Source organism: Hibiscus syriacus, unplaced genomic scaffold (assembly GCF_006381635.1).
Source record: "Hibiscus syriacus cultivar Baekdansim isolate YM2019G1 unplaced genomic scaffold, ASM638163v2 tig00111070_pilon, whole genome shotgun sequence".
Classification (NCBI taxonomy): domain Eukaryota; kingdom Viridiplantae; phylum Streptophyta; class Magnoliopsida; order Malvales; family Malvaceae; genus Hibiscus; species Hibiscus syriacus.
This window is the reverse complement of record NW_024062971.1, coordinates 340,791-358,678: the sequence shown is the minus strand read 5'-3', so window position 1 is coordinate 358,678 and position 17,888 is coordinate 340,791. Positions and strand designations below refer to the sequence as shown.

The window sequence follows — 17,888 nt, the reverse complement described above, 5'->3', positions numbered from 1 at the left end:
ATACTTGGCATATAAGTACTCAATCATCGAAAGTGATGTCTCTAGCGTGTGCGAAAGAAACTCGTACCGAAAATGATGGAGTCTAGGCTTTTATTTGGTAAAAATTCATAGATTACCATCTTCTCTTCACCTTCAACGCAACATCCCAGCAAGCGTACCAGATTCCTGTGCTGAAGTTTTGCAATCAGCACTATTTCATTCTTGAACTCTTCAAGTCCCTGACCCGAGTACTTTGATAGCCTTTTCACTGCTACTTCGCTTCCATTCAACAGAACACCCTGTAAACACAACAGAATGGAGTAATCGGAGTTTCATCGCTCGTCCACGTGTATAGAAAATCATTGTGAATACAAACTACCTTGTAAACAGGGCCAAATCCGCCTTGCCCAAGTTTGTTATCGGAAGAGAAATTGTTAGTGGCAGCGGATATGGCGCTGAAATCAAAGAACGGTAAATCGCTGTTTCTTCTGCTCTCCTTAATCTCCCTTACACCTAATGGATCTTCGAATGTGGTAAAGCTAAACATATTTTCGCTGTTTCTTGCTCTTGCTGCAGTCGGTACTCAAACACAACAGTCATCTACATGATAAAATAAGAGGTATAACAAATAAAAGCAGTAGAAAAAAAAGTGGTACTTACCGCTTCTTAGCCTTCTTCCAAAGCAATGAAAGAAGGCAACAAGTATGATAAACACTACAGTAGAAGAAACTATGATAACCGCAAGCACTCCCTTCTTTTGAAGTAGACCTTTCTTTGTATACCGAGCTATCAAGATAGACAATTTCATTTAAGAGGACTTGGCAGTGTTTACAGTCATAACTGCAACTTGCACGTAGATATTGGTAGCAAATTATAGAATAAAATGTGGGGCACGTACCTAACTCATTAGCATCCACCCGAATGTATAGATCTTGTCCCGTACATGTAAATGTCCTCGCATCGAACAAATCACCTTGCCATGTCAAGCAGCCAGCCCCTCTGTTTGTCTCAGAGTATGCACTAGCATAAGCCATGCATGAACAATCTCTTAAGCACTTTTCCTTGCATTGCTTCAAACCGACAGTCGTGTCTATGTGTGCAGCCGAAGTGTCCGGCACCTTCACATGTAGAAACTTGATGAACCCTTCTCCATTTCCACACATGGAGATACCACGCTTCCTCACGCACCCTGCAGCCCCATTTCTTAGAAGCCATGCTTCGGGTGATTTTGGTTCGAATCCTGGGAAACATGCACACTCAAAATCACCAGTGCGATAAGGATTACAGTAAGCATTAGGTCCACAATGACCGTAAAAATCACATTTTTCATTTGGATGCGAATACATGGCAATCCAACGTTGGTCTTCATGGTTCCATATTAATCCTTCTAGAATTCCAGTCTCATTGGTTACTCTTCTTAATATGTTTGAGGCATTTTTCATAGATGACGAGTATGACACTTCATCCTCGGAGTAGACGAAATCCGCATCAAGTACGAACTTATTCGCCATGGCCGGCATACCACTCCATCTTTGCCCCGTCCAAGGGCCACTCCGCCACAATGGTGTCGAACCCTTGTACAAAAACATTTGGGGAGACCCGTTCGGGTTCATCATGAAGGAATAGTTTCCGAATCCTGGATCATCCGGAGACTTCCAAGACGTAATGGTTCGGTTCAGACCAGTTCTGAAATTCAATCCGAGTTTCATCGATGGAAGCCAAGTATTTGAAGGATGATCAAAACTCTGCCAGAGTACAACCTTTCTGGTATCATTCTGAAGCAAGACAAGATTTCCCGAATCTAAAATTTGAGCAAAGGTGTTCCTAGTGCCTGTGATGGATATGTTGGTAGACCAGACGGGTAGTGTTTGGTTTCTATGGAACAAGGCAAGATTTCCTAGACTGTCGATTCTGAGGATCCCCGAGTTGTCTGTAATTGGATTGTCTCTGTTAGCCACCCAAACAACTACCTTGTCCGGAATCTGATGATACCAAATGCCAACGTATCGGTTCCTGGAATTTTCGGGGCCGAAAAATCCTAGTGCAAAACTCTTGCCACCGGAGATTATCATTTCATCGTTGTCTTCGATGAAGTGATATTGCGTTATGGTGTCTGCAGACAAGCAGAAGCGAGAAAGAAAGAACATGAACTGTAAAATGAGAAGCCATTGAATAGGATTCATGAGATCTGTCATCGCCCACAGCATTTGATCTGTAGATTATTTAAAATTTGGGAAGATGATCATGGTAGTCACAATGGGTTAAAGAATTTTCTTTCCAGTTAGTCAAATGCTATCTCTTTCACCCCCGACTCTCAAAACCGTCCACTTTGAATATACAAGTTTAAGGAGAATTTTAGCAAATACGACTTGAGTATTGACAGAGAAGACGCCGGCCAGTGACCTCAATTATAAAAGTCGTCTGTCCAAATTCTAGAATTAGTGATATGAAATATAAAATTTATCATGTAAAATGAAATATTCTTATTAGAATTTATCATGTCAAACGAATGCATACTGAAAATGATGGAGTCTAAGCTTTTGTTTGGTAGGAATTCACAGATTAACATCTTCTCTTCTCCCTCAATGCAACATCCCAGCATTCTTACGAGATTCCTGTGCTGAAGTTTTGCAATTAGCGCGGTCTCATTCTTAGACTCTTGTCCTCCCTGCCCAGAGTGCTTTGACAGTCTTTTTACTGCTATTTCTCTTCCATTGAAGAGCCATACTCTGCAAATACGAAGGCATTTGTTTTAATGAATTGACTAGTAGGAATTCTATGTATATAAATTGTTGCTAAGACAAAAGCTACCTTGTCAACAGGGCCGAATCCACCTTGTCCGAGTTTGTGATCAGTAGAGAAATTATCTGTGGCAGCGGCTATGGTGCTCAAATCAAAGAAAGGTAAATCTCCATTTCTTCTGCTCGCCTCTCATCCATCTCCGTTCCATCTAAAGAGTCTTCGAACACCACTGAACTACTAGTAAACTAAAGGTGTTTTTCCTTTCTCTTCTTCCTGCTGCCAAACACGATCATAACATGGTTAAATCAATTGCTAATCTCCACAATGGCATGTAGCCAATTTAGTAGCAAAAACCATAATTTGAATGATTAAGATGGGAGTAAATAAGAGGTTTAACAAATAAAATCAGTAGAAAAAATGTAGTACCCCTTCTAAGCCTTCTAACCGAGCAATAGAAAAATGCCAGAAGAATGAGAAACAGTACAACCGCAGAAACTATGGCAATCGCAAGCACTCCCTTCTTGTGAAATGGTCCTTTCTTTTGCAGACCGAGCTAACAAGATGGAAAGGGGGCACAGATAATTTATCTGCAACTTGAATATGGTAAACGTCGATGTTTCTTAGGATAGTTACCTAAGTCATTGGCATCGACGCGTATGTATAGATCTTGTTCCACGTCTGTATATGTTCTTGCATCAACCAAGTCCAGCCCCGTGCCAAGTCGATCAGACGTAAATAGGACGGACCGAAAATATAAGAAACCACCCACATAATTTATCCTTTTTTAAAGGAGTTTTTAGAGAGAGATTTTTATATCGTTCCATTAATCTTCTTTTACACTAAATACATCCTCATTTTAAATTCTTTAATAGAAAAAGATGATCGAAAGATTTATTCCTCCGTCTATCCAAGCCTTTAGAAGAGTTCTTGTTAGTTAGAATCCTTTGAAATAATCTCTCACAAACCCACAAACTCACATGATCTACCAGAGCTAAATCCACCGTCAGATGATCATATTCGTTCACTCATTTAATCTACAAATAGTAGTAATAACTCTGGACCTGAAACAAGTATTAAAGGGCATCATAAAACCCTTCATGCAAGATTGAGAAGAGGGACTTCCTACATGATCTATCATCTAAAATCAATCGCTTATTATAAAACCGTCAACTACAACTCTTCATTAAAATCAAAATAAATAAATTATCTACAATCGTTGTATAACCTACATTTTATCGTCAACAAGATTAATGATAAATCATTCGAGAAAGTAAAAGGACCAACTTTGAATAGGTAAAAGTAAAGAAACCAAATCTACAGAAACCGACAAAGATAGGGACCAACTTGACCATTACAAGTCACAAAACTAGCCCCGTAGACTATGACTATTCGAAGCCGTAGATATAAATATTTTGGGGAAAAGGATTAAAAAAAAGAATAGTTATAGTGGACCGTTAATGAACCGTGGAATGTGATGTCCTAAATGGATAATGATAGGCAGAATTTTCAGCATTAGGTTTGTCTCAAGTCCAAGCATACCTAATTCCACAATGTAGTACTCCTTTCAAAACGCTTATATATAAATGTTCACATTATAGCCATTTTCACAAATAAAGGTATAAAATATTTTTTTTGAATGATATAGGTATTTAATGTTATAAACAATAAACTAAGAATATTCACCGTTTAAATTTATATTCAATATGTGTAACTATATATATATATATGTTTAAATCTTAAAATAATATTAATTAAAAAATATCACTAATTTTTTTAGTTGGTAGCTTTTTATGGGTTCTTTATTTGTATCAAGAACGAGCCTTCTCGCTTGATGTTGAGATACTCTTGGGGCTCATTCTCTTCTTCTTTTGGCTGTGGGAATTCAAGTTCGTATACCAAATGAGTGTGCATTTTGTTATTAGGATTGTGCCTCGGGATACGGTAAACACCTTCTCCCACTGCTCTCGCCGGAGGAACATGTCGGTGACCTCTCGATGATGTATCGTATTCCTCTGCAAAAAACATCAGCTTTCAGACCTTGTCGCATATGTAAAAATAATGGACAGTGAACTTTTCCATGTAATAAGCAAAACCCATACCTCCTTTTAGAGCAACTAGAACTCACACGCTGTGACATGAGCACTTGTAGCTTGAGTAGCAACATGAGCACAAGTTGTGACATGATTAAAGGACTGAGATTGTCTAATGTCAGCATCCAGTAATATGGTGCTGACGGACTTTAGATCTGGAGGAGTGGGGGCAGCAGTTATAACAGTGATAACTGACTCAAGCTCAAGTGACAGACCATTCAATATAGCAGTGATGTGTTCATGTTATGATATTATCTCCCCACAGCTAGCTAAATTGTCACATACAGATTTAATTTTCATCAGATAATCTCCATATTCAGATCTCCCTTTCTCTGTGAATGAAGCATTCTCCTATATGATATCAACCTAGAGGTAGTTTTGCCACTGTATAACCTATGAAGAGTATTCCAGATCTCAGCAGCAGTATTAAGACCTATGAGATGTGGTAGGACTTCCTCACTAACAGTGGAGAGCAACCAGGAAGCAAGCGCTCCATCTTGCTCTTCATAAAGTTCATACTCAGGATTGATACTAACAACACCATCTCTAGTTACATACTGTGTAGGCCAAGAGATGTTAGAGTCTATGTATTTTTGAAGCCTATGAGTTTTAATAGTAAGGAAAACTTGTTGATGCCATAACAGGTAGTTTTGATCTTCTAGGGTCACATTGATTTTCTTAGTAGAAAATAGTCTAGAAAAAACAGCAGAAGCAGAGCTAACAGAGTTGAGAGCGCTGTCATCAGTAGTATTTGCCATAAAAGAAACAAGCTTTCAACCAGAACAAAATATAAGTAGCAAAATAGGTCATGAACAGCAAGGAAGCAGTATGCCAAATCAACCGAGAACAATAAACACAAATCGAAGAGCAGAATCCCAGATTAACGGAGAGAAGTAACCGTAAATTGAAAAACAGTATGCCAAAACAACCGAGAGCAGTAAAGGAGCGATCTCACCAGATTTGAAAAACAAAGAGCCAAACAAGGAGTAGCAGAGAAACAGGACGCAAAGACGCAGCCTGAAATCGAAGGAGCTAACCGACAATCAACCAGAGTGCAGAGATCACCAAACTGTGCTGAGGCCAAGCAAAGGAGCCACTTCACTTCGACAAGGTAACCGTAAATTGAAAAACAGTATGCCAAAACAACCGAGAGCAGTAAAGGAGCGATCTCACCAGATTTGAAAAACGAAGAGCCAAACAAGGAGTAGCAGAGAAATAGGACGCAAAGACGCAGCCTGAAATCGAAGGAGCAAACCGACAATCAACCGGAGTGCAGAGATCAACGAACTGTGCTGAGGCTAAGCAAAGGAGCCACTTCACTTCGACAAGGATTAGGAGCGCAACATTAGGGATTTAGCACCAACTTGAAAATTTAGGGCAAACGAAAAGCACAAAAATCAGGAGCTCCGCACAGAATCGGAAGACAAACAGCCGCAGGAAGTTTAGGCGAATGATACCATGAAAGAAAATGAAGGTAACACTAGCAGTGATGAACTGGAAAGAAAAGGAAAAAGAGAATCAAAGCAAAAGGGAGAAGACGGACATTGTAAAACTTTACTGAAATAAAAGAAAATGAATACAAGGCTCAGAGACTGATTCCACGAGATAATGTTCTCGAATTTTTTTTTTCACGAGATAATGCTTTGGACATATTATTTGCTGAGATAGGGTTAATTCTACAGTGACCAAAGAGGTCGCCATGCACGCCCAACGACCAAGGAGGTCGCCATGCACGCCCAACGACCAAGGAGGTCGCCATGCACTCGGGGCGACCAAGGAGCGGGAGCTGCATGGTGTGCATGGGTGGGGGGAGATCAGTGCATGCATGGGGAGATCGTGCATGCATGGGGAGATTGGTGCAAGGGGAGATCGGTGACCAAAGAGCGGGAGCTGCATGTGTAGGTCGCCGTGGAGTCCCGGCGACATGGTAGGTCGCCATGGAGTCCCGGCGACCAAGCTGTGGAGTCCTGCACCACGCCCAAAATTTAACCCTATCCCTCATGCATGCGTTGCATCCATAGCTGGGAGATTCCTGCATCACGACCAAGCTTTAACCATATCACTCATGCATACGTTTCATCCATAGCTGGGAGATTCCTGCATCCGTAGCTGCATGCGTTGCATCCATAGCTGCATGATTGCAGCGTTAATTTAGCTGCTAAATGCAGCAAATATTGTTGTTCAATTGAAGCCTTTCAATGCTCAATAGTTATACGATTCAATCCTAATATTATTTTCTTCAATAGTCAAATTTAATGACTCTGTACAACGCTTTTTTGCTTTATATAAATGATATGGGGTTTAGGGTAGAAGCAGAAGCAGAACCAGGAGCATAAGCATAAGCACATATAAACTTTGCCGAGAGAAAGAAAAGGAAGAAGAAGAAAATAAGATAAAGATCAAACATAGTTCGTGAGGTAATTTTTTACTGTTTAATTTAGTTTATTATATGAAATTATTAGTTTGTTAGTTTAAGATTTAGGGTAAAACTAAAATCTAGTTAATTAGTTTGTTAGTATAAATTATTAGTTTGTTAGTTTAAGTTATATATTATATTATATAAAAAATTAGTTAATTAGTTTATTAGTTTAAGTTATTAAATATAAAAAAATATTAATTAATTTGTTAGTGTCTTTTAATGTATATTAGGTTGTTCTTTGAAGTTGAAGTTATATTATAAAAAAATTAATTAGTGCTTAATTAGTGTGTTATTTTAACTAAGTTATATTATAATAAAGAAATAGTTTATTAGTTTAAGTTATATTATAATATATTAGATTATATAAAATTAATTTGTGGGAGCTATTGTTGTTTAAATAAATTAAACGGTTTACACATACAGGGCATTATTCCACAACATTTGCCCATGTTCAAATTGATTCGAAGAGAGAAACAAAGAAGGAAAAGAAAGGAAAGGAGGAAGGCATAAATACGTGAGTAATTTATTATTTTTTGTTGTCCATTTTTTGTTGTTGTGTATGTGTAAATTAGTTAGTTAGTAAGTTTATATTAGATTATATAAACTAATTTGTGCGAGATAATTTCTGTTTAAAAAAATATTGTGTTTAAAAATATTTAGTGTTGTTTTAAAAAAATATTTTGTTTAATTTATATTGTATGTGTAGTAAGGAGTAAAAATTAATTGAATGAAATAATCCGGTCAACGCATTATCACGATATTTTGCCTAGCAAATTTGTTTGATATTTTTAAAAAATAAAAAATATTATCAAACTAATCATGATTATTAGTAATAATTACTAAATGATTAGTATCAAATCTAAATCATTAAATATTTATAATAAATAATTATTAGTAATCATGACTAAATCATATTATTATTAAATCATTAAATATCAAATCATTAGATTAATAATAATTATTAAATCATTATTAGTAATATTAGTAATAAATCAATTAATCAAGTTAAATAACAAATTTTATTTGATCATTAATATAATAGTATATTATATTATATTTAATGATTTAATATTTTATGAAATTATCTTATCTAATATTTTAATCTAAATTAATTTATTTTTTTTATTTGTAGAGAAAATGAGTAACAACTTTTTCACGATTGTCCATTATAATGGACAGATTATGGAAAATGAGGTCGGAGTAGTTTTTCAGTCTAAAAAACCAATAAATATGATGTTAAAAAAAGATATCACATTTATAGAAATAAAGCATAAGATAGAAAGAAAAATTCGAGTTGCAGTTGATGGTTTGAGGTATAGGTTTATGATGCCCCAACCTAGTCAGATATGCTGTAGTTCCACTTGAAGAAGATGATGATATTGGAACCATGGTTGGATTACATGAGTCAACCAATATAGCAGTTATTGAGTTATTTGTTGATGTGCGTAACATATGTGATGTTCCTAGGTCATCAAGAGGTGTGGCTCAAAATCCATCTGAAATGGCTTTATATAGTCAGTTTGAGGAGCCGACATACAGGTTCCCGAACAGTTTTATGGCACTATTGGAAAGTGTAAATGAAGTCGGGGGACATCTGCAACAGTAGAGTATGAGACGAGAAACATACCGGAATTGGTTGTTGATATTGACGCTGAAAATCGATGGGGAGAAATTCACGTTGATTCAAGTGAAGATGAAGAAACCGAAGAACCCGTTTTAGGCGACGTCGAAAATATTTTTGGTGGAGGTGCAATTGATGAAGTTCTGGCACCGTATGAAGCTACTCCTCACATGTACGAGATAAACTATGATGCGATGAGGGCACCTAAATTCCCAGACATGCCACATTTACCTCCGTACCAAATGATTGAATCATTCGATAATTCTGGTGAATTTTCAGTTGGGGTGCAATTAAGAGGAAACAATGAAGCTACGCTGGCGATTAAAGAGTACTGCATCAAATGCCATGTTGATGTCCATGTTGCAGAGTCCAACCAGAAAACCCTATACGCGAAGTGTGTAAAATATGGCCCAGAGTGCAAGTGGAAGATCAGAGTGTCGAAAAATCAAAGGCACGATGTTTGGATCATCACGAGGTACAACGGTCCGCACACATGTTTGCAAAACTCCATTGAACAAGACCACCGACTATTGGACTCCGATGTAATATGTGAATATGTGAATGCGATGGTTGAAAAGGATCCAAGGATATCTTGTTCAGTGTTAGCTGCATCTATTCGAAGCCAATTTGGATATCAAGTAAAATATGGCAAGGTGTGGAATGCGAATATGAAGGCAATGAAGCTGACGTATGGAGATTGAGATACATCGTACAATGAGCTACCATATTTGCTACAAGCAATGAAGCGATTTATCCCAGGAACCATAGTGAAGTCTCAAACCATGCCCGCATATGACGAAGAAGGTCAACTTCTGCGAGGGAAGAAAATATTTTATAGACTATTTTGGGCATTCAAGGCATGTATTGAAGGATTTTCATTTTGCAAACGTATGATCCAAGTAGATGGTACGTGGCTATATTGTCAATATAGGCATGTACTTTTGATGGCAGTTGCTCAAGATGGTGAGCGAAATATCTTCCCAATTGCATTCGCCATTGTTGAGGGAGAGACAACAGAGGCTTGTGATTTCTTTCTGAATAATCTACATCATTATGTCGTTCGTGAAGATGGAGTTTGCTTGATATCCGATAGAGGAACGGGTATTTTGGCGGTAATTGAACGACCAGGAAGTCGTTGGATACCTCCGTATGCATATCCGACATTTTGTATCAGTCATATTGGCAAGAATAGTATCGACCAGTTTCATAACGCACATATTCGTAGCGAGATAGTCAGCATGGGTAAGTTTTATTTATATATTTGTGCATTTTTTACGTGGTTTTTTAATTGCGGTTTAACAAAATATATTATGGAACAGGATATGAACTACGTCGACCAAATTTTGACAAGAGATTGGAGAATTTGAAGGTATTTTATGATGATCAGCGTGTTTGGAAGTGGGCTTCAAAAATACCGCGGGAAAAATGGTTGCAAGCATACGATGAAGGTCGGAGATATGGACATATGACCACAAACCTTGCTGAGGCCATTAATTCGGTACTAAAAGGTATACACCATCTCCCAATAGCGAGTGTGGTGAAAGAGACGTACTTTAGATTGGCTAAAGTTTGGTCGTACAAAGGTAAGGAAATTGAGAGTCTCATAAATAGAGGTCAAACTTGGGCTCCTACAGTGGTGGAATCAATGGAAGCAAATGAGCGATTGATAACATCAATGGTTGTTCATAATTTCGACCGAGTTGGTCATACTTTTGTCGTGTCGTGCACACGCCGTAACGTTGGAGGAGAAGACCAAACATTTAGAGTTGATTTACGACACAAATGGTGTGATTGTGGTCATTTTCAGGCATGGAAATATCCATGTGCTCATGCAGTCGCTGCATATATGTATGCTGGTGTAAGCTCATACACTTATGTTGATGAATGCTTCCACCTACGTAGGATATTAAATGTCTACAACTATGCGTTCAGACAGATCCCGAATGAATCATATTGGCCCAAAAATGATCATGATGAATGGCTACCAAATCCAATGCTTCACAGAAGTCCGAAGGGTCGACCTGAGTCCACTCGAATTCATACCAGTATGGATTTCCATGCTAGAGAGAGAGGTCAAGCAAAGAGATGCGGATTATGTATGGGTGAAGGCCATTCAAAAAACAATTGTCCTAATTTACCAAGATATAGGCCTCATCATTAGTAATCATATATATATTTCTATGTATTTATCCGGATTATGTGTGGTTCAATTAACGTCATTTTCGTTACATAACTAATATTGTCCCGGCATACATACCAGAGTTTGTGCAGTCTGAGGCACCCATCTATTATTAATATTTAATGATTTGATAGTAATGATTAGTAATAATGAAATTATTATTAATATTTAATTATTTGATAGTAATATTAGTAATTATTAATAATAATGAAATTATAATAATAATGATTTACTAATAGGGTGATAAATTATTATATCTTCACATTTAAGTTGAAATTATGTAATTTTTGTTGATAAAATATTCGACCGAAGTTTTTAAATAGAGGGACCTAATTGATATGACATTTATAATTCGAGGACTTGAATAGATTTGAATGGACGTGTGGTTCAATTAACCATAAAAATGATTTGATAATAATCATTATAATGATTTAATAATAAATTTAATAATGAATTTAATATTTAATGATTTGATGATTTAGTAATGATTTGATAATAATCATTATAATAATGATTTGATAATAATCATTATAATAATGATTTAGTAATAATCATTATAATAATGATTTAAATATTTAATGATTTGATGATTTAGTAATGATTTGATAATAATCATTATAATAATGATTTAATAATAATCATTATAATAATCATTATAATAATGATTTAATAATAATGATTTGATAGTAATGATTTAGTAATGATTAGTAATAATGAAATTATTATTAATATTTAATGATTTGATATTAATGATTTAGCAATGATTAGTAATAATGAAATTATTATTAATTTTTAATGATTTGATAGTAATGATTAGTAATAATAATTTATTATTAATATTTAATGATTTGATACTAATGATTTAGTAATGGTTAGTAATAATGAAATTATTATTAATATTTAATGATTTGATAGTAATGATTAGTAATAATAATTTATTATTAATATTTAATGATTTAATATTAATGATTTAGTAATGATTTGATAGTAATGATTTACGACTTGAACAATGAACAATGTTTAGTTCAATTAACCATATTTTCGTTACATAACTAGTAATGAAATTATAATAATGATTTAGTAATGATTAGTAATAATGAAATTATTATTAATATTTAATGATTTGATAGTAATGATTTAGTAATGATTAGTATATTTAATGATTTGATAATAATGATTAGTAATGATTAATAATAATAATTTATTATTAATATTTAATGATTTGATAGTAATGATTTAGTAATGATTAATAATAATGAAATTATTATTAATATTTAATGATTTGATATTAATGATTTAATAATAATTAGTAATAATAAAATTATTATTAATATTTAATGATTTGATAGTAATGATTAGTAATGATTAGTAATAATAATTTATTATTAATATTTAATGATTTGATATTAATGATTTAGTAATGATTAAATAGTAATGATTTACGACTTGAACAATGAACAATGTTTGGTTCAATTAACCATATTTTCGTTACATAACTAGTAATGAAATTATAATAATGATTTAGTATTGATTAGTAATAATCAAATTATTATTAATATTTAATAATTTAATATTAATGATTTAATAATGATTAGTAATAATGAAATTAGTATTAATATTTAATGATTTGATAGTAATGATTTAGTAATGATTAGTAATAATGAAATTATTATTAATATTTAATGATTTGATATTAATGATTTAGTAATGATTAGTAATAATGAAATTATTATTAATATTTAATGATTTGATAGTAATGATTAGTAATAATAATTTATTATTAATATTTAATGATTTGATATTAATGATTTAGTAATGATTTGATAGTAATGATTTACGACTTGAACAATGAACAATGTTTGGTTCAATTAACCATATTTTCGTTACATAACTAGTAATGAAATTATAATAATGATTTGATACTAAAAATCATTATAAATATGTCGAATTTATTAAGGTTTGAAAAAACTAGTCGAATTTCAATATTAAATTTGTAACAAATAACAAACTAGTTTACAATTGTTGCCGATGTCGGGGTGTTGTTGAATGATAATGTTGGGGCGGACGTCTGATGCGTTGTGGTCGTTGCGGTTGCTCAGGAGTATGGTACCCATCCTCCTCATTCATTGGGGGCATTTGAACTGACATGTGTTCAAAGTCATACGTCGACGAAAACATGGGAGAGTAGATGGATGCATTAGGCTGCACAAACTCTGGTATGTATGCATCGTCGAACGGTTGTGGTGCGCTATTATCCACATCGGTCATTTCCGCTTCAGGTTGTTGAGATGAACTCCCACTCCCACTTGGTAGAGAGTATTCAGCTTTACCAAATCTTTTCTTAAACCTCAAAAATTGTCGCCTCTCTACAATTGTTGTCAAGAATGGCTTTCCATTATCCAAAAAATAAGCAAGGTAAGCCGAAGTCTCAAAATTAAAGTCGTAGTCTTGAATGTCGTCAAGAGTTGGCATGAATGAAGCCCTATTGTTCCAAGCATTAATGTAGGTTGCATGGTTCTCAACCCAATTAACATTTTCTTTATGACGACCATCAAATCTGTGCAGCTGGTCATGCGTCTCAACCCAATTCACCTGACGACGACCATCTAAGATTTGGAGGAGGTCATGATCCCATAGACTCCGCGGAATAGGTTGGTAGAAGTGGAATTGCCTCAACACTCTATCCCCAAATTGGATCTCAACAAAAGCAAAATTGATCAATGGTGTAACAGCACACCAATATTGAAACACATCTAAAATATCGTGCGGTATCAACGCAAGTATTTCTTCATTCATGTATGGTCTCCAATTAAACTGTAAAATTACAAAAATAATAAAATTTATTTAAATCAAATAATATAGTTAATTTAAATAATAATTAAAAATAACATATTATACATACCTCCTTTTTTGCCTTAATGTCGATCTTCAGCATGAACTCTTTAATGTTGTTGTGCACCAACCACGTGCCTTCAATTTTATGCCTCCATCTGTATATCAATCAAAACAAAATATGGTCATTTTTATTTTATAATTAATATTTTATATTAAAATAGAAAATTCATATTACCTTCCGGCAAGAGGAAAGTCAACCGCAGTCCGACTAATCGATGTCAGAAACGGAAGTCTATGCCAAGCCCATGACTGTAGCAGCAACAGACATCTACCGATTTCTGCTGTATTATTATCATTCACGACTAATGACGCCTTGTACATCTCACGATACCAGAACGCCAATATCGCCGATCCACAACTATATTGCCTACTATTCTCAAAATTTCTTAAAAAAAGAAGATACTGAGTGTGAACATAACTACCGGATTTATCCGACATTAAAATACCCCCAATCAACTGTAATATATATGCTCGTGTTGCATATATAATTTCGTGCTCCGTACTATTTGGTTGAAGCTGAAATTCATTCTTCAACCATGACAACCTCACACGCCACCCTTTACACTCTGGTGGTACGGGCGTTTTCCCAAGAAACAAGCTACAAAGTTATGCCACATTATTAAACTCATGTGACATTACCACTGGCATCCCATTTGTTTGGACCCTGAGTTGCAATGCCACATCCTCCAGAGTTATCGTACATTCGCCACACGGCAAATGAAACGTGTGCGTTTCTGGTCTCCAACGCTCAATCAAGGCACTGATCAAACCTGGGACCAACTTGTAATCTCTCACAAATGTTACATACCAAAATCCAGCCTCCTGCAAGTTTTCTTCTATCAATCTGTGTGGCTTGGGCACTTTATATAGCCGAAGACGAAGGACTCGCTGCTCGTCCTCCTACAATTAAATAATGCAAAAAAATTATCACAATCATCATAAAATAATATTCAAATATTTATTAATTATAATTCATTAAACAAATATTTTATTCACAATTATTCCCAAATGATTTGAAATATGTTCATTGTCAAGTCTCAGCAGTGGAATTTGGTCAGCCATTGGAATGAATCTGTAAAAAAAAGTAAACAACAGTATTTAAAAAATCATTTAATATAACTAATATAATCTAACTAACTAACTATTTCACAACACAACAAAAAAATTTAATATAATAACGTATAATATATTAAACTAATAAACTAACAAACTAAACTTTTTAAAATATAAGTTAAACGTAAATTTTCCCTTAAACAACTAATAAACTATTCTTTAATATAACTTTAACTATTCTTTAATATAATGTTAACTAATAAACTATTTTTTAATATAACTTAAACTAATAAATGTTTTTTAATTATAATTTATTACTAAAAAACTAATTAACTAATTTTTTATATAATATATAAATTCAACAAACAAATATAACTTAACTATTTAACTAACACAAACTAATTACATATTTTTTTATTATATATAACTAACGACTAACAAACTAACTGATTATTTTTATTAATATGTAACTATCAAACACACTAATTAAATAATTTTTTATTTCTATATGATATAACTTAAACTAACAATAATATAACTTAAACTACCAAACTAATTAACTAATTTTTTGTTTTACCCTAATTTATAATAATAAACTAATTAACTAATAATTTATAACAATAAACTAATTTAAATAATTATTCTTTTATATAACTTAAACTAATTAACTAATTTTTTTATATAATATAAATTCAACAACCAAAATATAACCATCAAGCAAACTAATTAATTACAATTTTGTTTTACCTTAAACTAACTAACTAATTAACTAAAATGTTGTAAACCCTTAAACCATAAACTAACAATCTAATAATTTAAAATAAAAAACTAATTTATATAATTAAAAAGCTTACCTCGATGTTGTGCTCTCCCTTTCTTCTTCTTCCTCTTTTCCCTCTTTTCCCTTGCTCTCTTCTCCCTTTCTTTCTTTTATGTTTCACTCATTAACCCCCATCCAATATATAATACAACCACCCCCGTTTGCTTCAATTATTCACCTTTGCATGGGCCATTCACGTGAGCTGAAGGACTGCAATAATGTAACAATAAGTGCTGCAATAATGCAGCTGAATTCACGCTGCATGCGAGCAGAGGTTTGCCGAGAACAGACCACGTGAACAAAGCTCTTGGCGACCTATCCCATGCCCTGTGCATGGCCCATGCATAGCACCAAAGCAGAGCATCAGCCGGGCAGAGCAGCAGAATCACGAGAACGTTGGACATCGGGCGTGCATGGCGTCCTTATAGGACGCCGGGCGTGCATGGCGACCTATAAGGACCCTATAAAGACGTCGGGTGTGCATGGCGACCTATGCTGGTTCGTCTGGATGCTGCCACGTCAAAGGTCACCCGGAGTGCATAGCGACCTACGACCATCACTGTAGAATTTACCCCATTCGAGCAATTAATCTGAACAATGCATTATCTCGTGAAATAAAAACTTCGAGAGCATTATTTCTTTGATTTCGCCAGGCTCAAAAGAACACAAAAATTAATACTTCACACACTGGGTCATGAATAGTGCCAGGCCCACTATATATAACACCAGGCTTAACTGATTAGCCCAACTAACCAAAAACAACTCAACTAACTAGAAACAACTCAACTAACCAGAAACGGTTATAACAACTCAACTAGAAACAGTTACAGCTAATCAGCTATAGACAACTACATTTTATACTCTAATATTTTTCACATCTTCTATCTTTGTAGTCACCAACTCCACAAAACCCCAGAAAGGTTGGGACTTTCTGCTTGGATCTGGAAGTTTCTTCCTCCCCATAACAATGAACCGTAACAATGGCTCTTCCTCGATATTTACTTTCTGCAAATTGATTATAAGGATTTTCAAGTAGACAAACAATATTTAAGCAAATAATGTTTTTTTTATCATATCTGGCTGCCCTGCCCGCCTTCATTTTGACGAGGTTGTTCTTCATTTTGATCGATCACATGAGAACTATGGCCATTTAAAGTCATTATTTCTTCAGTTTGGACATATTATTCAAATCTTGTTAAGCAATGTTAAGGAAAAGAAAAACAATAAAATAAGATTCTGAATAGTTGCGTAAAGTTGTATGTTTTGTCAATAATTAAGAAAGATTTAACCTTGAACTTATGCTTAACTGATGAAAATTAGATTATCCGAAAGTATATGATAAATTCGAGTCATTTGCCGATCTTACTTATTGTTACTAAAAGAATACGAAAACAGAAACAAGAAATGGAATGCTAAAAGGGAAAGCATGGATGCAGGCATCATTGCTGATGTTACTGAAATATGCTTTGTCCCTGTAGTTTATGATGAATCACTTCAATAAAATGCTGTCGGGTTTTCTTGTTTTGGCAAATCAAAGGAAAACTCAAACGGTACTTGTCTTCTACTTCAAGTTTTAGTTTCTTTTTAGGTTTAATAAAATGGGGTAATTTCTTTTCACTCCTTTGAATCTGATCTCTGTACCCCATCAACGAATCAAGCCATATGGCTTATAATGGCCTTCCAAGGAACCTGTTTTGTTGCAGATTCTTTCTGTTTCGGTGTGTTCAATTGGAGTTTTTCTTTGTCTATTCCATTGTATAAGAATCTCAACCCCAAATTGTATTGTTAATATATACTTTCATATCAAGAAAAGTGTGACCTAATGTATCATAGGATATAAACAATGGCTTGTATTCATCCATCATTTTTGTCCAAGCAACAGAAAATGACCCATCAATATATTTGACGTATCGATATTCATCATTGTGTCTCCTCGCTCTCTACTTTCCTTTGGGAGTGGATTAGAAATTTGAATGAACTACATTATCCTACATTACTTTTTTATTTTTTGGATGCGTGACATCTCACATAAGGGGTTTTATGTTGATTTTCAAGGATTTAAATTACAGTTGTGATTGCGTTTTCCATCG

General features: G+C 34.4%; 1 protein-coding gene and 1 pseudogene across 5 annotated transcripts in view; both read right to left on the bottom strand.

The window, feature by feature from the left end:
- LOC120151916 (G-type lectin S-receptor-like serine/threonine-protein kinase RKS1) overlaps nt 1-2,165 on the bottom strand; it is a 55,135-nt gene extending 52,970 nt beyond the window's left edge. For 4 of the 5 annotated variants that reach the window (XM_039164216.1, XM_039164215.1, XM_039164219.1 and 1 more), the window contains exon 1: nt 2,097-2,162. Coding sequence is in view for 1 of the 5 variants with exons in the window: in XM_039164222.1 (XP_039020153.1) it covers nt 68-278; nt 359-485; nt 693-765; nt 878-2,162 (1,696 nt within the window). In the remaining 4 variants the exon portion in view is untranslated. Of the gene's footprint in view, nt 1-67; nt 279-358; nt 486-692; nt 766-877 lie in introns of all 5 variants that reach the window. The other variant, XM_039164222.1, reaches the window with a different exon arrangement.
- Nucleotides 2,166-4,509: 2,344 nt separating this feature from the next.
- LOC120151934 lies at nt 4,510-16,907 on the bottom strand (annotated as a pseudogene).
- Between the last annotated feature and the right edge of the window lie 981 nt (nt 16,908-17,888).